The sequence below is a fragment of the Vombatus ursinus genome, unplaced genomic scaffold (genome assembly GCF_900497805.2).
Source record: "Vombatus ursinus unplaced genomic scaffold, bare-nosed wombat genome assembly UNPS02014798.1, whole genome shotgun sequence".
NCBI lineage: Eukaryota > Metazoa > Chordata > Mammalia > Diprotodontia > Vombatidae > Vombatus > Vombatus ursinus.
Window position 1 is genome coordinate 46,570,941 of NW_020954576.1, and position 21,385 is coordinate 46,592,325.

The 21,385-nt window shown below is 40.4% G+C and overlaps 1 protein-coding gene across 1 annotated transcript; it reads right to left on the reverse strand.

Moving 5' to 3' along the window:
* Positions 1 to 744: 744 nt before the first annotated feature.
* IL24 (interleukin 24) lies at positions 745 to 9,559 on the reverse strand. Its single transcript, XM_027871398.1, has 6 exons — positions 9,502 to 9,559; positions 6,715 to 6,909; positions 4,757 to 4,819; positions 3,440 to 3,598; positions 1,811 to 1,885; positions 745 to 1,109 (listed from the first exon to the last, which is right to left on the reverse strand). The coding sequence occupies exons 2-6, from the start codon at positions 6,874 to 6,876 to the stop codon at positions 1,026 to 1,028; spliced, it is 543 nt and encodes a 180-aa protein (XP_027727199.1). The 5' UTR covers positions 6,877 to 6,909; positions 9,502 to 9,559; the 3' UTR covers positions 745 to 1,025.
* Between the last annotated feature and the right edge of the window lie 11,826 nt (positions 9,560 to 21,385).

Here is a 21,385-nt window from a genome sequence, read left to right on the forward strand (position 1 = left end):
TCTCTCAGTGGAAAGTTCTAGAAAAAATGTGGGCTACCCTAGCCCAGTGTTCCAGTGTTCCAACTCTGACAAATGCATCAAGGACAGTCTGTTTTCCAAACCTTCAACTTACAAAGGGCACAGATGTTATTAAATTTCCGGTAACAAACCTCCAGCGCCCCAGGCAACTCTCCAAGACTACAGATTGCAGAATAATTGGTGATTTGCATAAGTAGTTGTAGTTTCCTCACCTGGAGTGCCAATGACAATTAAGTCATGGGGGGTGTTAGGGAGGGGGGAAGAGAAGAAGGAGGAGGAAAGAGGGAGGAGGATGAAGAGGAGGAAGAGGAAGAAAGGGGGAGGAGGAGGATGACAGTCACTGAGATGTTAATGACAACAAGGAAGAGGAGGAGGAAGAGAAGGGGAGGAAGGGGAGGAAGAGGAGGAGGAGAAAGAGGGAAAAAACAGTCACACCTTCAGTTCAATTCAGTATTTATTGATGGGGGGGGGATCCCCCATCACTGTGCCAGGCACCACAGGGGACACAAGAGAAATATTTAATCCATAGATCCAAGATCCAGTTTGAAAGGGACCTCAGAGGACATCTAGTTCAACTCCCTCCTTTTATAGGAGAGGAAACTGAAACCCAGGGAAATTAAGTGACTTGCCCAAGGTCACACAGGTGCTAAGGATCAGAGGTAGGATTTGAACCCTGGTCCTCTTATAGTCCTCCCATATAAATAAAAAGGGCATATAGTCACTCCATATAAATAAAAATAAATTATTAAATACATTTGGAATAAATACAGTTTACAACTAGCCAGCATTTTGTCATCCGCTTTGAGAATTATTCACAGCAACTTAGTGTAGCCTCCCTGAGTAGAGTGGCTGAATTGTGACTACTAAAAAGGGAATGTAGAGAGGCTGGGAGCAGCCTCAGCACAGAGCAACATCGCTGGCAGGAAGAAATGACACATAGAAAAGTCACAGGACGTGGCACATGATTGAAATGGTGGGGAATTTTGGATAGCAGGTGGGCTGCAGCATCATGGCCGAAAGGCTTTCTCCATCCAGGCTAAGAGAATGTCCACTTCTCCCAAGGCCTTTGTCAGCCTCACTTCTGGGTTCAACTAAAGGGCAAGAGAAATTAGGTATTAGCCAAGTGGAGGGTGCAGTGCTAACCACTGAGTTCTGTTCTGAGTCTTGTTTTCTCCATCTACAAATAAAGGAACTGGGTAGATGATCTCAAGGATCCCTTGCAACTCTTAAATGCTATCTGTGAAACGAGAGGCAGTAAGCCCCAGGGGAAGAAAAAAAAGAGAAGAGAAAGAACCACAAGATAATCAAGTAGGGGAGAGGGGTAATAATAGCCTCTCATGGAAAAGGGACAGAAGATGAGACAATCACACTCTGTGGGGCCCATGACAAGTATAAATCAAATACACCCACTGACCTCCTGATACATCCTGGTCCAGTGGAAAGGGTGTTAGGTTTGAGGTCGGAGGAGCTGGGTTTGAATTCTGCCTGATATTTTCTAGACATGTGACCTTTGGCCAGTCATGTATGTAACTCAGTGGGCCTCATTTTCCTTTCCTATAAAATGATGGTGTTAGGCTAAATGAGCTCTGTGGTCTCTTGCAACTCTAGGCCTATGCTTTTGTAATTTCACATATTTCTTGGAATGATACTAATGGATCCACCCACCCTGAAGTCTATCATTAAACTTTTCATTCTGCAGAAGCTGCTCAACACCTACCAGGCCAACAAACTCCTGATCTTTGTTTTCTACCCACCCTTCAGTTCCCCAAACTCCCCAGGACTTCATTCATACCTTTGTAAATTCTTGCTGGAATAGCTGAAACTTCCTTTGGGAACTCTCGCTTAAAGAAAACATCCCTCTTTCCTTCTGGAGAAGAGAAAGAACAAGAGAATTGGGGTCAGTGTACAGGTCTCTTTTCCCTCCTTCCCTAGAGAAGGACACTCTTTTGGGTGGGTAGGTGGGGGGACAAATAGGTTCTTAAAGGTACCCAATGGATGGTGCTGTGATCTGTATCCTCAGTGTATCTACTGAACAGAGAGGAAGTTTCTTAAAGCTGCCACCCCTAGAGGCAGTGTGGTGCATTGAAAAGTGCACTGTCTTAGTGTCAGAGGGCCTGAGTTGAAATCTTGACTCTGATGCTTACTCCCAATGTAACCTTGAGCAAATTATATAACCTCCCTGAATCTCATTTTTCTTGCCTATAAATTGAAGGAGTTGGATTAAGTGACACAGTGGCACAGTTGGATTAGGTGGCTGGCCTGGAGTCAGGAAAACCTGAGTTCAAATCTAGCCTCAGACACTAGACACTCAGACACTTAACCTCTGTCTGCCTCAGTTTATTCAATTGTAAAATAAGGATACTAACTGCACTACCTCACTGGGATGTTGTAAGGATCAAATGATATATTTGCAAAGTACCTAACACAGTGCTTAGCACATAGGAAGTGTTTAACAAATGCTTGTTCTTACCCCCCACTCCAAAGTCCTTTCTAGCTCTAAATCTATGATTCTATTATCCTACAAATTTTTCCTGATTAATCTTGACCCCATCCTGGCCCCTCCTTTAGCCAATTCCCTTCTGTTCTTCAGCTCACTAATTTTGCTGTGCTGATTTTTCACACATTTGGATGTGTAGGTGTTTACCACAGTCCCTAGAAATGTTAGATGACTCACAATCTCCATGAAGGTACAAACTGAGACTTCTTTTTGTTCTAGATCTTCCCATTGAGAGTCTAGTATGTGGCTCTCCTCACCTGGGACCATTGGTCCCGGCTCTTCACTGTGATCAGTGAAGGGACCTCATGGTCCGTCTAGTTTCACCCATATCTGAGCAGGAACCACTTCCATGGTATCCCTAATAAATCTCCAATGATGGAGATCTCCAGTGATGATCAACTCTTTACTTCTAAAGGCAATGATTTAGATATACTCCCCATTCTCTGGACATTTATAACTCCACTCCAGCAACTTTGCCCCTGTGTGGGTGCCATTCTGCTTTCCAGTTCTTTTCTCTGGATTACCTTCCTGCATTAGAATATAAGTTCTTTGAGGGTCTTTTTCTGCTTATATTCATGTCCTCAGCAAATAGTACAGTGTCTGGCATATAATCAGTGTTTAATAAATGCTCCAGCTATCTATATCTATACCTACATCTATAGATCTACTTCTCTCTCTGTGTGTATCTCTGTCTCTGTCTCTGCCTCGGTCTCTGTCTCTATCTGTGTGTCTGTCTGTCTCTCTCTCTCTAACTACATGTCCTTTGAGTGGTGAGGTGATAGAGAGGGGAGAAAGAGAAGTAAGACCAAGCCCTCCCTGTCCAAGGTACTGAGCTCACTAAACACTAGGTCATTGTTTGTGTCAGTAACAGTCTGGAGAGGCAGACACCCCTGGCCCCGGTCCCTAGCCCCTGGCCCCACTCACACAACGCTGAAGTTTCTTCAGGATGGCAAAGAAGTTGTTGGCCAAAGTAGTGAATGGTGTCAAGATCCCAAGTTCCTCTGCCTTTGTGTGGTACTTATTGAAAATGTTGCTCAAATAAAAATTCAGCAGGGAGTAGTTGAGGTGACAGATTTCAGCCAACTGGAGAAAGAAGGCTAGTTATTACCAAGGTCCTCCATTCTGTGCTCTTTGGTCCTGGATGTTTTATCCTCCCCAAATCCATTAGATTGGATAATATTTGCGTCACCTAGGGCAAGAGGTGTGGAAAAAGTACACCTGGGTCTTGAAGGACCCTAATGATAACCTTCTACAACCAAGGAGAGGAATATCTGGGAAATATTTGGGACTATTGTCTCTTTTGAGCATGTAGCTGAAGAAAGGGGTGAAAAGAGAGAGAGAGAAAAAGTAAGTGGGGAGAAGAAAAAGAGAGCAAGCTCTCTGAATGTGGGCACTGTGTCTCACTCATCTTTGTATTCTCTCAAAGGCCCAGTACTTTGTACATAGCCAGCACTTAATAATATGAGAGCCAGTCACATCAAGTGATAGGAAAATGTTATTATAATTGTACTCTGAGATAAAAATTTTCATCTTTTCTCTATTTTCTTTGTCTTATGAATTTTAAATATGCACTCTTAATTGAGGCAACTTGGTTCTTTGAGGTGTTCTTAAATTCCAGGCCTTCTATGAATAAATGTTTATTGAATGAGTGAATAAAAAGAGGGTGAGAGATGTGATCATGAGAAAGAAAGAAGGAAGTGATAAAGGAGGGAAAAGGAGGAGACAGCAAGCTCCTTGAGAGTGAGGACTGTGTCTCATTCATCTTTGTATTTCCATAGCATCAACAAGAGTGCCTTGCTAAAAATGTTCATTATAAATGAATGAGTGAATGAATCAGTAGGGGAAAAGAAGGATCAAGATGAAGAAAGAGAAAGTGAGAGAGGAAGTGGGAAAGAGGTTGGGGTCATGATCTAAAGCAGACACGTGAGTTGTCTATACTAGGAAAGATGAAGTGACAAGTTGAGATCATTTTCTGAATAATGCAGGCAGGATGTTTGGGGGCTGAGTTCCTATCTGCATCATCCCCAGTAACTGAATTCACCAGCCTCTGTGCTGTCTGTAAAAAGTTCATCCCCAATTCAGAGGTGAAGGACTTTAGTCTCTCCAAAAGATAGATCAGCCTCTCCCAGATCCCTAAGTCAGCCTGAGGCAGACCAGAGCCACAAAGCCAGGCCCTGGGCAAAGAGATGTGGCGCCTCCCACCTTCTCCATCCCGATCACCATCCTGAATGACCCATTTACCGAGGCATTCCGGAGAAACTCCTGCCGCAGCAGCCGGATGTCTGTGTTGTGGTCCAGGGCTTGCTTGGGGAACAGAAAGAGAAAGTCATGCCAGAGAAGGTAAATAGAGCAGGACTCAACTTTGCAAATAATTTGCCACACTCCTTCAGCCGTTAACATGCTACTCAACCCAACCAATATAAAACTGAAGGAGAAATGGAGAGAGGACCCAAGAGAGATTGGCCAAAGAAAGGGAAAGTCTAGGAATCACACCATGAGTGAGAAGTCTGAAGGGGCTTCTCTTGTGTTTGCCAACACAAAAGACAAGTGTTTCTGGAAAATGAAATATTTAGGTAGTTCCTGATCCCGGGCAGGGCCTATCTGACCTTCCTCAGCTATTCCTCTATGGGTCCAGAGTGGAATATCCTAGGATCATCAGTTTTTAGAGCTGGGAGGAACCTCAAAGACCATCTAATCCGATGCCTTCATTTGAGTTTGGAGCTACCTGAGTTTGGCCTAGAGTTTCCTGGGCCTTCGTTCCCTTCCTGGCTCTACTTCTGACTCTCAGGACTTTACCATTATGCCTCAGTCACCCTTTCATGCCAGGACTTCCTTCAACTCTTGGGGCCTTCTTACCCTGAAACAACCCTTGGCCTCTCTAGTTCTGTTCTCCCAATGGTAGCTTCCTCACAGGGCCTCCACTATGGGGCCAGACCCAACGGGCCATGCTTCATCCCCCTTTCAGCTCTGCTACTGGTTCTCTGGATTATATCCTCATGTCTATCTTTCTAACCTCTCACTTCTTGAACTTTTCAGTTCCCTTTTGTGTGTTGTCTTCCTCAACTAGAATATATAAGCTCCTTGAGAATAAGATCTACCTTTCTTTTTCCTGCATTGCTGTCCTCAGACAGCACAGTGCCTAGCACATATTAAGATCTTAATAAATGTTTGTTGCCCTGACTTGCCTGACCTACCCCAGCACTTGGAGACGCCATTGCCCCATTCTCTGATGAGAATATCTTAGATTTGTAGGTAATTATAGCTGAAAGGGATTGTAGAAACTAGCTAGTTTACCACTATACCCATTCTACAGATGAAGAAACAGATGGAATGCCTTGCCCCAAATCTCACATCTAGTTACTGATGGAGCTGAGACTAGAGTCCAGTCTAGTGTTCTTTCCATCTCATTTCCTTTCCTATCTTAACATTTCATATTTTGAGCCCCCAGTCATTGCTACTTTACTTCCTACTCCAAGGATTTATGATATTTTCATTTAATACTTTCAATTGAGTCCCTTGAAGCTCAGGAGAAATGTACACTTAGATTTTAACACATATCCATGTTATTAACATCTCAGGTTAGCCACCTCCATCCCTTCTTGTCCCATAATTTGACTGGGTGAGAAGGCAGGAAGCAGCATGGGCCTGATAGAACAGGGAGATTCTGGAGGCCTGAAAACGATACTGTACTTCCCATCCTCCTCCACCAACTTCTCTCTAAGTGGCTAATGCCTGGAAGATCTGCTCCAGTCCTTTTGGGTTCTGGTAATACCACCGTAGGCTCATGGAATCATAGATTTAAAATAGAGACCATCTAGTCCAACTCTTTAATTTGGCACTTGGGAAAACTGAGGCCCAGAGGGATTAAATGATTTGCCGATGGTCAGATAGTGTCAGAAACATGATTTTAACCCAGATCATCTGAGAGTAGAGCCAGTGATTTTTCCACTGTGTAACCCCAGGAGGGTCAATTAGCCTCTGCCTGCCTCAGTTTCCTCCCTTGTAAAATGTGGTTAATGATAACACCTACTTCCCAAGGCAGTTTTGAGGGTCAAATGAGATAATGTTTGTAAAGCACTTAGCACAGTGACTGGCACATACTAAGCTTTTAATAAATTGCTTACTCCCATCCTCTTTCCCCCTATCACATCATTTTCACAATGAAGCCCTGCTAGGCTGGGTATAGTGTCTTTACTTACCACAGTGCTCCTTAAAGACTGGAAGGCCCTCCGTAAGTCTTGAAGAGTTCCCCGTTGTACCCAACAGTGTCCAAAGTGGAATTCTTGACCCTCAGCTCCCAGCTCTGTGCTCCAGACAAAGATGAACAGAAACAGGGAAGAAGAGAAGACAGCCATCTGCATTCCTTCCTACCGCTGTACAGGAATGAATTACTCCTGCCAGAAACAGAGGGAGGTGTCATGGTATGACCAAGGTTAGCACTCCTTAACTGACCACTAGTGCATTTCAGGGGAAAAGCTTTGAAGACACAGGGTCTTTGGTCCCAGGTACTGGAGTCTGCCAATAACAGGATCATAAGCACAAAGAAACCGCTGTGGGAAAACTTTATGATCAGGGAATCTAGAACAGTGTTTCCCAAACTTTATCACTTGGTGGAACATTCACGAGTTCTCTGAGGCATACTGAGGGATCGATCAGTTCACCTTCACCCCCCAGAGTCACAATGAGGCGTTTTGGTGCCTGGAGTGATGAGCCCAAAGATACCTTCAAGTCAACTTTGTGAGGCAAATTCTATCGGGAACAGGGAGAGACCCTGAGATATAAGGGCCCTCTACGGAGAAACAAAGACCTTGATATACATGAATGTGATGAGAGAGGTATGGAAGAACAGATGAGCCTGGGCCAGTGAGGAGCTCAACTGGATTAGTGGCCAGAGTGAGTGAGGATAAGGAAAAAGTATATCTTGTAGCTTCCTATTTTAACTAATTCTTCATGCTAACTAAGCACTAAGACCGTTTTTTCCCTACGATGGTGAAGGAATGGGAGCACTTTAAATACCTTCTAAATTTCAGTGCCCTGGGACAAAGCTCTGGTCATTCCATCCTAGTTTTAGCTCTCTTCTTCCCTTCAAACCTTGGTCTATCAATCTGTCTCTCCATACCTACCATACACAACTGTTATATTACATGCTTCCATAGAGAGATCTAGCCCTAAGGGTCATTGAAGCCAGCACAAAGTGGAGATTTTCCCTTATCCCTGCAGCTCTAAGATGCACCATTTCTATAAGGTATGCTTTTGGGTGCCTTCTGTTACAAGACACTCTAATGCCTAGTTCACCAGGTCCTTGGACATGTCGTGTGTGTGTGTGTGTGTGTGTGTGTGTGTGTGTATCTATGTATGTATGTGTATGTACATACACACACACACACACACACGCACACACATTCTGCTCTTCTCCCTTTTTTCTTTACCATAATTATTTTTATCTCCATTCAATTTCCTGGGTGGCATGAGGCAAGTTGCTCTCCTCTCTCAATCTAGTTTCCTTATGTGTAAAATGAGGGAATTAGATTTATCTTATATCTAAGGGTCCCTTCTAGCTCTAGATTTATGATCCTATAACTTCCCATGGCAAAAAAGAAGGTAACATGGTACACAAAAATATGCATTAAAATATGCATTTTGGGAAATAGAGGTCTTGAGGATTGAGTGGGTCTCAGGCCCCTAGGTCTCTCACCTTTGGCTCTATGTACAAGTAGGCCCTTTTCCTTCCCTAAAGGTTTATTTTCCCCATCTCTTACACAAAGAGAATCATTCCTACTAGGCTCTCTGAGGGCAGGTACTGTATTTTTCCTAAAACCTTAATAAAGTGCTAAACACATAATAGATGCCTAAGAAGTGGTGATTTTTAAAAAATATTGTCTCTGTCTTTTCCTCATCTATAAAATGGGTATATGTCTACCTCCAAGGATTATTAGAATGTTCAAATGGAATAATGTGTATAAAACACTTTGCCAAGTTTAAAGTGTTATAAAAATCCCATATTAAAAAAAAAAAATTCCTGCCTTCCAGGGCATTGAGTTCTAACTGGGAGAGGTTAAAAAAAAAAGAAAAAAAAAAGAAATATCTATCAGAGGACAGCAATGGGTAAGAATGTAAGCATTACATACCCCTATTGCCACCCTGACTCAGTCCTGACTCTAACAATTAGGTTTCCAGGAAAGAAAGTAAGAAGTCGAATTTTCAAATGAGTCACTTTTATTAAGTCTTCCCATTAAAGTTGACTTGCTTTTAATAAAGCACAAGAGGAGGACTGAATTTGTCAAGAGAATAGATTATAGAATCATAGTCTTTCTGCTGGAAGATACTTTAGAGATCACTTTAGGTCAACCCTTTCATTTTACAGATGGGGAAATTGAGGCCCAGAGAGATGAAATGACTTGTCTAAGGCTACCCAGGAAATATGTGATAGAGACAGGCCTTGAACTCAGATCCTCAGACACTTAATCTAATGAACCTCCTGTTACAAGACACTATTTCCCATCTCTGAAGCCAGGTAAAAGTTCAAGTCACTTTCTACTAGACTCCAAAGCAGAGGAGAGTTATCTGATGTCCAATCTTCAATATGGGCAGGATGACAAGAAGAGATACATATCTGTAATAATCACAGATGTCTCAGATAAAACAGATCTGCATAGGTCATTGGGTCCATTACCCCACATCCAGACAGGTCTGTCCTTGAACCAACCCCCTCAAACATCAGTGTTTTCTCTTCTTATGAACTTCCAGACTGAGAGACTCTGCAAATTCAATTCACAGTCTCTTTACCCTCCTGTTCTAGTTAAAGTTGTTTCCGGCACTGTGCTGGGTTGAACAGTTCTATATAATACGTTTGTCTGGATGCTTCTTAATTTTATCACACCCAAAATAGGCCAGCTGCTTATAATAATGGAAGCAATAAGTCAATGGAACTGTTACTTTCCCCTAAAGGAAAATATTCACCAAGGAAAATAATGTCCATGACTTACCTTGGATTCAGGGGAAGGAACTTGAAAGCTTGGTGCCTACCTCTGAGACAGAGGCTCTGAGAATCTCTGATTCTCTATGAACCTAGCTGTCTGGTTTTATAGAGGAGGAAGGATGTGCACTTTTCGTGGTCAGTACCTTTGTACCTATCAGGGATGGATCAGGAGCTTGGAATTCTCTCCTAACCCAATTGAGAAGTCATTTCATGAATTTGTATGTGCACATTTGTGGGACTGTCAGGCTGGGGGTGGGAAGACGGAGTGGGGGTGGGGAGAAAGGACTCTCAATCATGATTAATTAGAAAGTTACTTCACTACCAGGTAAATTCTCACTTCCAGGCACCTGGGGCATATTAGCTTTTCCTTTACAATAGCACAATGGGGGAGGGGTCTGAATAGGCTGGATTGTCCGTGATAATGTTCCTGTTGTGGCTTCAGTCTAACTCTGAAGTCATTCATATAGGATAATGTTTTGGCCTTTGCCTTCTCAGGGGAGGATTGGGGAAAGTCTCTGGTTGCAAGCTCATAGATTTAGGGTTTAGAGATCACCTACCCATCCCCTCATTTTACAGATGAGGAAACTGAGAGGCCAAGAGAAATTAATTGACTTGCCCAGGGTCACACAGCTATTACATAACAAAGGATTAGCACTTAGAGACTCCAGCTACAAATTCATTGACCTTTCATTTTTACCCCTCTGCCTCTGTCCAATTCCCCCTTTTTACAGATGACAAATTTGTGGAACAGAGAGGTTAAGGCTTAATTCCCATTATTCCCTTTAATTCACTCCCCAAACTTGTCTACCTCTGTTCACTGAACTTATTATTCCATCTCCTATTTCCCAGGCTTAGCCCAGGCTGTGCACCATCCCTGGAATGCACTACCTCATCACTTCCCTATTTAAGAAATCTAGCTTCCTTCAAGGCTCATTCGTGTGCAAGCTTCTTTGGGGATCTTCAGAGCTGATCAGTTGTTAATGTTTTCTTCCTCTGCATGGGTAGAAATGGCAGGGATGAAGATGAGGCTTCACGATCCCAGGTGGTGGCCCAGTTTGAAGGTCTAGACAAGACAATATTGATCAGGGTTGGGGAACCTGTGGCCTCCAGGCTACATGTGGCCTTCTAGGTCCTTGGGTGCGGCCTTTTGACTGAGTCCAAGTTTTACAGAAAAAAATCCTTTTATTAAGGGGATTTGTTCTGTGAAGTTTGGATTTGTTCACAGAACAAATGCAGTTTGGATTCAGTCAAAGTTTGGATTGGCCAAAATTTGGCCTTGAGACCCCAGGTTCGCCACCCTACCTTAGGCTGATATAGACAATCTAAACAGAAGTATGGTAGATAGAGAGATGAATAGAGCATCTATTAAGCTTTACTGAAGGCCTCGCACTGTACCAAGTGCTAGAGAGACAACACAGAAAAAAATAAAAAGAACAATCCTCATCCTCAAGGGCTTACATTCTAATGAGGGAAGGTGGTGGTGGTGGTGGTGATGGTGGTTGTGCTTCATTCTTGAAGAGGACCAAAATGACATCACTATGCTAGAGTCAAGTTTCAATGTGTCCAACTGTGGCTGATCAGACCAATACGAGCTCAGAGTGTTCAACCACAGGTTGGACATAAATAGTGCGTGTGAACATTTGGGGCGGATTCTTTAAATTTTCACATCCTGCATTTCCTTTGAGCTGTTTCAGTTCTGCTTTGCTCACAGAGTACAGCACCTTCTCCGATGTGGGCACGCCATGCTGGGCGGTCCTGTGCCAAGATCTCCCATGTCACACAATCAAATGAGGGCAGGTAACACATAAAAGAGAGTTGGAACATGAATTGGGTGGGAAAAATACTGGCTAGGAAGAGGTATGAAGATTCAGAGAGTGGGAGGGAGGGAGCAAAGAGCAAAGTGAACACAGATGGTCTGAGCACCTCATGAAATGGTGATTCAGGCCAGAGGAGAAGACCACAGGGCTAGAAGCATCTTCAGGATGAGTTGCTCAGCTTAGCCATGATCCCTCACTCCTGGCTCCCAAGTATTCATCTTGAATCATCCTTCCCTTCTAGATACCATTCAGCTCTTCATCTCTTGTCACTTTCTTCCAACAGTAACAGATTTTACTACTACCTATGTGACTCTGAGTGAGTAAAGTCACATCCCTGCACCTCAGTGTTCTCTGCCAGGACCTCTCACAGCCAATAAGCTGCTTTCTCTATAAAGTGAGGGAGGTGAAGCAGATGGCTTCTAAATTCCCTATGATCCTATGACACCTTAATTCTCTCTGAACCTGGCGCACTTGTTTTAGGAAAGATAAGGTCGAGATGTGATGGGTGAAGGAAAGGGGGACAGGTGTAATGCACAGGTAGCAGTCGTTATTACTGGATTATTCATTTTCTCCTGGCAGACCCAAAACATAGGACTAGTGTTCAATAGTGGCCTTTGGTTTCCCCTCAGTTATTATCAAATTGTGCTCTAAGTCACTGTGGGGAGAATTGTAAAGGCAGACAGGAATTACCTGCCTAGGATCTAGGGGTGGGTCAGGATGAAGAGAAAGAACCAAAGCAGGAAATTGAGGAGGTAAATGAGGGATTAGAATAATTGTAATCCTAATTGGAATACTCATAGTTGCCTGGAAGGAGATCTGAGCTATTACAAAAAGGCTGATGAGGTCATCAGATACTGGGCCAAAAAGTACAGTCGGGAGGAAGCTAAAAATATTATCTCTCTCTTCATTTCAATTTGACAAGTATTTATTCAATGACTATTATTTGCTCAGCTATTCAATTTGAATAAAAATAGTGGAGTTTATTAGATTGAAGGGGGGAGATAATATAGTCAGATAGCAATAATAGACAATAATAACTGATAAGTGCATTGGAAGTAGATAGGTTGGGGTTTGTGTTATTGGGGAAAGCACCCACATCACTGAAATTATGGCTCCTTTGAAGTATTCAGGTACCAAGTATATTTTGTTGTTCAGTTGTTTTTCAGTCAAGTCTGACTTCATGTAACCCCATTTGTTTTTGTTTTTGTTTTGAAAGGTACATATCAAACGGCTATGTGAGGTCTGAAACACATCATTACAGCCAAAGCAATCAGGCAAGACTTCCCAGAGGGAATGGAACTTTAAAGCTAGATAAAGACGAAACTAGATAAAGAGGAGAAATGAGGACACATAAGGCATAAGGGAACCCAGTGGAAGTAGAAAAGCATAGGGTATATTTGGGGGACAGAGAACGGTCTATTTCTACCGGAGTGTGGAATAGCATGAGACAAGGCTGTCAAGAGAGAGTGGCATCATTGTAATGGGGAATTGATTAGGAGAACCTCTGATCAATTTGAGACATCCTCCCCATCAAATCTACTTGATGGCATGGTGGGGTGTGGACTTTTGCTAAAAGTGGCTACCTCCCATGGATCTAGACAGATGCCCTAGCTCCATTCTGGGAGAACCCAAAAAACTTTTCCACTGCTCCTCGAAGATGGGCGCTGCCTCCTGGGGATTTGTTGACTGAGATTCAGGAGACCAGATTTCTTTTGGTCATCAAAACTGCTTGGTACTGGCTAAGAAATAGAGTGGTGGATCAGTGGAATAGGTTAAATATGCAAGACACAGTAGCCAATGACTATAGTAATCTATTATTTGATAAACCCAAAGACTCCAGCTTGTGGGATAAGAACCCACTCTTTGAAAAAAAATGCTGGGAAAACTGGAAAAGAGTATGACAGAAACTAGGCTTAGACCAAAATCTCACATCATATACCAAAAGAAAGTCAAAATGGGTACATGATTTAGATATAAAGGCTGATACTATAAGCAAACTGGGAGAGCAAGGAATAGTTTACCTGTCAGATCTATGGAGAACAGAAGAATTCATGACCAAACAGGAGATAGAGAACATTACGAAAAGCAAAATTGATAATTTTGATTACATTAAATTGAAAAGTTTTTGCACAAACAAAGCCAATGCAACTAAGATTAGAAGGAAGGTAGAAAATTGGGAAAGAATTTCTACAACCAGTCTCTCTGATAAGGGCCTCATTTCTAAAATATAGAGAGAATTAAGTCAAATTTATAAGAATACAAGCCATTCCCCAATTGATAAATGGTCAAAGGATATGAACAGACAGTTCTCAGATGAAGAAATTAAAGCCATCTATAGTCATATGAAAAAGTGCTCCAAATCACATTAGAGAAATGCAAATCAAAACAACTCTGAGATACCACATTACCCCTATCAGAATGGCCAACATGACAAAACAGGAAAATGATAAATGTTGGAGAAGATGTGGAAAAATTGGAACACTAATGCATTGTTGGTGGAGCCGTGAAATGATCCAACCATTTTGGAGAGCAATTTGGAAGTATGCCCAAAGCGCTATAAAAATGTGCATACCCTTTGACCCAGCAAAAGCACTTCTAGGGCTATATCCCAAAGAGATCACACAAACAGGAAACGGACCTACATGTACAAAAATATTCATAGCAGCTCTTTTTGTGGTGGCAAAGAATTGGAAATTGAGAGAATGCCCATCAATTGGGGAATGGCTGAGCAAGTTGTGATATATGAATGTGATGGAATTCTATTGTGCTATAAGAAATGATGAACAGGCTGACTTCAGAAAAACCTAGAAAGACTTGTATGGTCTGATGTTGAGGGAAGTGAGCAGAACCAAGAGAACGTTGTACACAGTAACAGCCATGTTGTGTGATGACTGATATTGATAAACTTAACCCTTCCTGGCAATACAAGGATCTAAGACATCTCCAGAGGCCTTGTGATGGAAAATGCTATCCACATCCAAAGAAAGAACTATGGAAGTTGAATTGCTGTTTTCTATTTTCTAGTTTTTTTTCTCTTCTGTTGAGTTTTGTTTCCCCTTTGTGGTGGTTCCTCCTATAGGTTTTAATTTTTACTTACAACATCACTAATGTGAAAATATGTTTAATATGAATGTAAATATATAGCCTATATCAGATTGTGAGCTGTCTTGGGAAGGGTGGTGGGGAGGAAGGGGGAGAAAAATTTTAAACTCAAAAGCATATGGAAGTGATTATTGATAAATCAAAATAAATTAATAAAAAAAGAAGTTACAAGATAACATTCTGAGAAAGAATTCATGGTGTCTGAATGCAGATCAAAGCATACTATTTTCACTTTATTTTTTTGTGTGTTTTTTTTCCTTTTGGTCTACTTCTTCTTTCACATTACGACTAATATGGAAATACATTTTAAATGATTGCACATATATAACCTATATCAAATTGCTTACTGTTTTGGGGGGGAGGGAGGAAAATTTGGAACTCAAAATTTTAATAAAATCAATGTTAATATATTTACATGTAAATGGAAAAAATAAAATACTATTAAAAGTTAATTATATATATATATATATACTTGTGGGAAAAGTAATAATAAAAATGAATGTTAAAATTATCTTTACATGTAATTGGAAAAAAATAAAATACTATTTAAAAAGAAAAAAAAGAAAAAAAAAAGAAAAGCCAAGTCCACTTTTCCCACAACCCTGGACTGAGGGAGCTATGGACTTATTCCACTTTTTAATTGCCTTTCTCCCCAGACTTTTAGATCAAAGTACAATGAAGGGGAAAGAATTGATCCTTCTTTACTCCTCCCACACTCAGCAGCAGAAAATGGAAACCCACAGCTGTGATATGGCCTTTGATTCAAGACCAAGAATCTTGTTACAATATTCACTTTTTAATGTGGCAGTTGGGGAGGCTTAGTGCTGTTAGCTCCTATAATAGGGACCATTGAGAACAAGAACTGAAACTAGGGTAGGTCAGCTAGTGCTTTGATCCAGGACACTGAAATTCAGTGCATAGAAACAGAGGAGTGTAGCACCTAGTTATAAAGAATAATTAGCTGAAAATAAGAAGGTTCTATAACTGAAGGGGCCCCAGAAACCATCTAACCCAAATCTCTTCATTTTATAGATGAGAATACTCAACGAGTCCTTGGAAAGTTAAATGACTTCTCCAAAATCATATAGATAGATAGTAAGTATCTGAGTCAGAATTCAAACCCAGATCCTTTTATATTAGGACCTATACTCTTTTAAAAAAATTTTATGTGATTTTATTTTTTCCAATTACACATAAAGATAATTTTTAAAATTCATTTTTTATAAAATCTCCAAATTTTCTGCTTCCCACCTTTCCTTCCTCCCTCCCTAAGATGGGAAGCAATTTAATATAGGTTTTATATATATGCAATCATATAAAACCTATTTCCATATTAGTCATTTTGTGAAAGAAACAGTTTGCAAAAAAAATCATTTTGCAAAAGGAAAAAAAAAAGTGAAATAAAATAAAGTAAAAAAAGTATGCTTTGATCTACATTCAAACTCTATCAGTTCTTTCTCTGGATGTGGATAGCATTTTCCATCCTGAGTCTTTTGGAATTGTCTTGGTTCTCTGTATTGTGGAGAAGAGCTAAGTCAGTCGTAGTTGATCATTGCACAGTGTTGCTGTTACTGTGTACTGTGTTCTACTGATTCTGCTCACTTCACTTTGCCTCAATTCATGTGAGTCTTTCCAGGTTCTTCTGAAATCTGCCTGTAGAGCCTGTACTCTTTCTACTGTACCAGACGTCTATCAAATGGTTACTTCCTCCTCTGGTGACCATAGCCCAGGTAAGTCCCTCCCAGACCAGGCCCTGTCCTGTTTTTTCCCTAAGCAGTGCCCTCCTTAGCAATGGCCTCAACATGCCCTTGGACATTTGAAACAGAAGCCCCTTTTGATAGGGTGGTTTTCTCCCAAGAGGTCTTGTACCTAGGGATCGATGTCTCTCCTTACCCCAGGTCTTTTCTGTCACTTCCCTTAATTATAATTGTACCTAGTGCCAGAACTGCTTCTTCTGGCTCTGGTGAGAACATGACAGTGATCCCAGGAAAAGCTCCTGATGGAGAATGATCATTTATTTCTTTCATCACACCAACATCAGAAACATATAGCCTGAGTTTTTAGATGAAGAAATTAAAGCTATCTATATATAGTTATGTGAAAAAATGCTCTAAATCACTATTGATTGGAAAAATGCAAATGAAAACAACTCTGCGGTACCACCTTACACCTATCAGATTGGCTGATATGACAAAAAAAGGAAAATGATAAATGTGAGAGAAGACGTGGAAAAATTGGAACACTAATGCATTGTTGGTGGAGTTATAAACTGCTTCAACCATTCCGGAGAACAATTTGGAACTATGCCCAAAGGGCTATAAAACTGTGTATATCCTTTGATCCAGTAATACCACTACTAGGTCTATATACCAAAGAGATCATAAAAAAGGGGAAAGGACCCACACACACACAAATATTTATAGCAGCTCTTTTTGTGGTGACAGAGAATTGGAAATGAGATGATGCCCATCAACTGGGGAGTGGTTGAACAAGCTATGGTATATGAATATAATGGAATACTATTGTGTCATAAGAAACGATGAACAGACATGTTTCAGAAAAACCTGGAAAGACTTACATGAACTAATGCTGAGTGAAGTGAGTAGAACCAGGAGAACATTGTACATAGCAACAGCAACATTGTTTGATGACTAACTGTGATAGACTTAGCTCTTTTTTAGCAATATAATGATCTAAGACAATTCCAAACAACTCAGGATGGAAAATGCTATCCATATCCAGAGAAAGAACTAAGGAGTCTGAATGCAGATCAAAAAATACTATTTTCTTTTTTAGTTGTTGTTTTTCCTTTCCCGTGGTTTTTTCCTTTTATTCTAATTCTTCTTTCATAACATGACTAATGTAGAAACATGTTTGATATGATTGTACATGTATAGCCTATATCAGATTGCTTGCTGTCTTGGGGAGATGGTAGTGGAGGGAGAAAAAAATTGGAACTCAAAATCTTATAAAAGTGAATGCTGAAAGCTATCTTTACATGTAACTGAAAAAAAATAAAATACTATTAAATGGAAAAAATAAAAATAAATATAAGTGTCAAAAAAAATCCCAACCCAGAAACATATACCTGGGAACAAGATGTTACACTGATAAAAATACCTAGACAGGTTATCAGGTAATCTGGTTTTGGGTCTTACCTCTGCCATCAACTCTGTGTGACCTCAGGCAATTCATTTTTCTTCTGTGGAACTCAGTTTCCCCCTTTGTAAATTAAAGGGTTGGTTGTAGTAGGTGTGAGGGATGTTTGATCACTAACATTCTATGACTTTCGACTTGAAACCCAGGACTATGGTTATATGACATGGGCAGCTGCTTGGGGCACATATTGTTAAGGAGTTGGTCACAGTGAAAGCTGTGCCTTAATGTCTTTTTAAAAATTATAGTTTTTTAAAGATGTCAGAAAACTATGCTCCCCATGTTATGCTGGTATTTAAAAAAAAACTAATAAGTCAATATCTATAGTGTAGTAGAAAAGGGAAGACCTCAATTTGAATTCTAGCTATTCAGTTTTCACCAGTGTAATCTCAGACAAGTTAAGCCTCAGTTGCCTTATCTACAAAATGAGGGTGTGGACTAGATGATCTCTAAGGAAGTCCCTTTCAATTTTAATAGTCTATGATTCTATGGAATGGAATGAACAATAAAATATAAGGGGAAATTTTTTTAAAAATTATCAACTTAATATTAATTAAAATTAATACTAAACATCAGTCCAACTGGTTAAACATGTTTTGCAATGTTTACATTTAAATAAATTAATTTCAATATATAAAATGTAAGAAATTTTCAGTTTTTCCTCACTATCTCTATTAGGACTCTTTATCCACTCCTCATTTTTTCTCTTATGCAATCATTTTCAGTTTGTCCTCTGACTTTGTGTTTCTGTTTTTTCACTTTGCATAGATTTTTTTCCATATTTCTTTTTATTCCTCATACTTGTGGGTCTTAATTACATTAAAGTATCTTATTTCATTAATGTACTACAACTCATTTCCCCTACTGTTGGACATTTAAGTTGTTTCTAGTTTTGGGGGTTTTTTTTTTGCAATTACAAATATACCTATTGTTATATTTAAAAATTAAGGTAAATTTAGAGACAAGGTTGTGAGCATAATCAATTTATTGGGTTAGCAGTAACCAATAAATTGGGTCAATGGCCTCTCTCAATGACCAGAGACCCCGAGTAAAGGCTGGCAGGGTCTTTTAATACAATTAGCAAGAACACAGATCAAAATCCCCAGCAGAGTAGGTGTTTCTTCTGATTGGCTATCAATGACACAGTCAGACTTGAGATTATATCATTTGGAGGAGCGTATAAGGCATTTAGGGAGAACTATTCACGTCTGCTGTGAGGGCTTACCAACCTCTTTTCCAGGCTTCTCATCAACCTTTGCTGTCCGCTTGTCACCCAATTGTCACATGTGGCTCCAAGAAGGTGTAGCATATGCAGCGTCCACCCTCCCCTAAAACCATCTCAGCAGATAGGGATAAACCAGGTTGAGGGTAAGCAACAGGCTTCAAACCTGTCAGTGAGTTAAGGGGAAGTCCACCCCAAGCACATGAAGACTTCCCCCAATGGAATGGGTGGGTAGGAACAATTGGTTCCAAAGAGATGAAGGCAGCTGAAGAACTTGGTCACCCAATGAAGATGCCAAGGTCATCCACTGCATCTGGGCCTTTGCCAGTCATGTTGATTTTTGTCTTGCCACTGGACTGACTCTGGAAGAGGGAATGAGGCTGATGACTTTGTGCAACTCTGCCTCACTAAAATCCAATTCATGAGCAAGTCAAGACATCACCCCATGATGTCATTGGTCCTCTTCAGAAAAAATGAAGGAAGAACAACCACCACAGACAAGCCATGTGCTTTGAATCTCAAGATAAATGTTCCCAGGTAATGGAAGTAGTCTTCAAATGATGAGAGTTGCTACAATAGCTTCAATTAATGAAATTTGACCTTTTAGGTTAACCGAGTTTCTCTGGAAAGTGGGTGATGGGAGGTGTTAACAAAGGCAGAGATAATTACAACACAAAAGTTTGACCTTCAGGCAAGGTTTTCCAGGATGTGGGTGGTAGTTGAAGTTTACCAGGTGGAAAACTTGAAAGAGAACATGAAATCTAGCTTAAGATATAGCAAAATAGAATTTAAATCAGTTTTCAATGTCATACTGTTATGAAAATTCTTGAAGGGATCACTTTTTGTTGTTGTTTTCGATAACAGTTTCAAAGTATATTCCTAACAATGGAACTTAGGGAGTCAAAGGGTATTATTTTTGTAATTTTTACCACATACTACCAGATTGCTTTATAAAAAAAAACCCATTAGTTTGTAAGTCCATAAACAATAAATAAGTATACTAGTTTATGACTCTGCCAACATTGAATTTCATTGCTTTTAATTATTTTTTGCCAATTTAATTGGCATGAAGTGGTACCCAAGATTTATAGTTTTTTAACATTGCCTAGAGTGTGCCCATGACCTGTCTTGATTACAGTGCACTAAAGGATTGTTATTCTAAAATGGGATAAAGCAAAATATAATTTGTATGGCGCCTTTCTTTTTGTGAAATGAGTATGTCTCTGATTACAGACATATTTAATGATCTGAAGAATCAAATAGCATCCCTGGAACTATTTATTTTGAGGACACTGTTATTTGCTTATCCAATGACTGAAGAGCTGGGATGTATAGGTTATATGCAGTGGCCACATTAAACAATGCTCTTTTTAATTCATTTGCTACTTGCACAAAGTGACATGGTCACAACATACCATATCAGACATTGTCCCTGAGATGATCCTTTTGATGGAGTAAAATCCACCTGGGTCAGGCTGTAGGTTCATGGGTACATAGCTTTAGAGTTGACAGGGCCCTTAGATGTCATCTAGTCCAACTGGAGCCCAGAGATCTCAAGTGACTTGCCCGAGGTCATGTGGGTAGTAAGTGATAGACTTGGGGTTTGAACCCAAATCTTCTGATCATATCTGGGGTATTTTCTGTTCATTTCTGGGAATTCATTTTCAGGAAGACATTGGTAAACTAAAGAGCTTTAGAGGAAGGCAACCAGCATGATTAGGGCCCTCAAGTTCATGACATACAAGGAACTGAGTTGGAGAAGAGATTAATTAGGGAGAAGAGGAACATAATAGTCTTCAAATATTTGAAGGGCTTTCTTACAATAGAGGGAAATAAAGTTCTGTTCTTGCTCAACTCCGGAGGAGCCAACAGGTGCCAGTGAAAATTTAGACTTGGTTTAAGGAAAAACTTTCTAACAATTAAAGTTATTTGAAAGTAGGATGGGCTGCCTTGAGAAGTAGTGGGCTCCCCCTCTTGTTACAGGTCTTTGAGCAAAAATTGTACAACTTTATGTAAAGCATGTCATAGAGAGGATTCTTGTTCAGGTATGGTTTAGACAGATGACCATTAAGGTCCCTTCCAACTCTGAGAGTTTATGATTCTCTGATATGGGGGAGAGACTTTTGAAGGGTAACAGAATCTGGGAATTAGAAGTGAGAGTTTCAGCTCTTCTACAAGGCTTTATGACCTTGGACAAGTTGTTCACACTCTAAATTTCCCTATCTATGAATTGGAATTATAATCCCACTTTATCTTACTACCTTTGGGCTTTTCTCCTTCCAATCTGTTCTAAACATTATAGTGAGAGTCATCTTCATAAAGAAGAACTCTGGCCATGCCCCTCCCCTATTCAGATAGCTTTAACAGCCCGTTAAATTCTACAAACCCTATTGACGTTTGATATTTAAGGCCCTCCAAATTCTTACCCCAACATTTGTAATGAACTTTATTTCCCTTTACCATACCCTTGTTTAGTCATTTCACTCGTGCCTAATTCTTTGGGGTTTTCTTGGCAAAGATACTGGAGCGCTTTGCAATTTCCTTCTCCAGTTCATTTCATAGATGAGGAACTGAGGCAAACAGAGTTAAGTGAC

Bases quoted from the DNA above. Each gene is read 5' to 3' on its own strand.
- IL24 (XM_027871398.1), bottom strand. From the start codon at position 6,876: ATGCAGATGGCTGTCTTCTCTTCTTCCCTGTTTCTGTTCATCTTTGTC. The intron at 3,599-4,756 runs GTAAATGGGTCA...TTCTTTCTCCAG, and splicing joins AGTTTCTCCGGAATGCCTCG to TTGGCTGAAATCTGTCACCT. The intron at 1,886-3,439 runs GTGAGTGGGGCC...TCTCTTCTCCAG, and splicing joins TGAAGAAACTTCAGCGTTGT to AAGGAAAGAGGGATGTTTTC.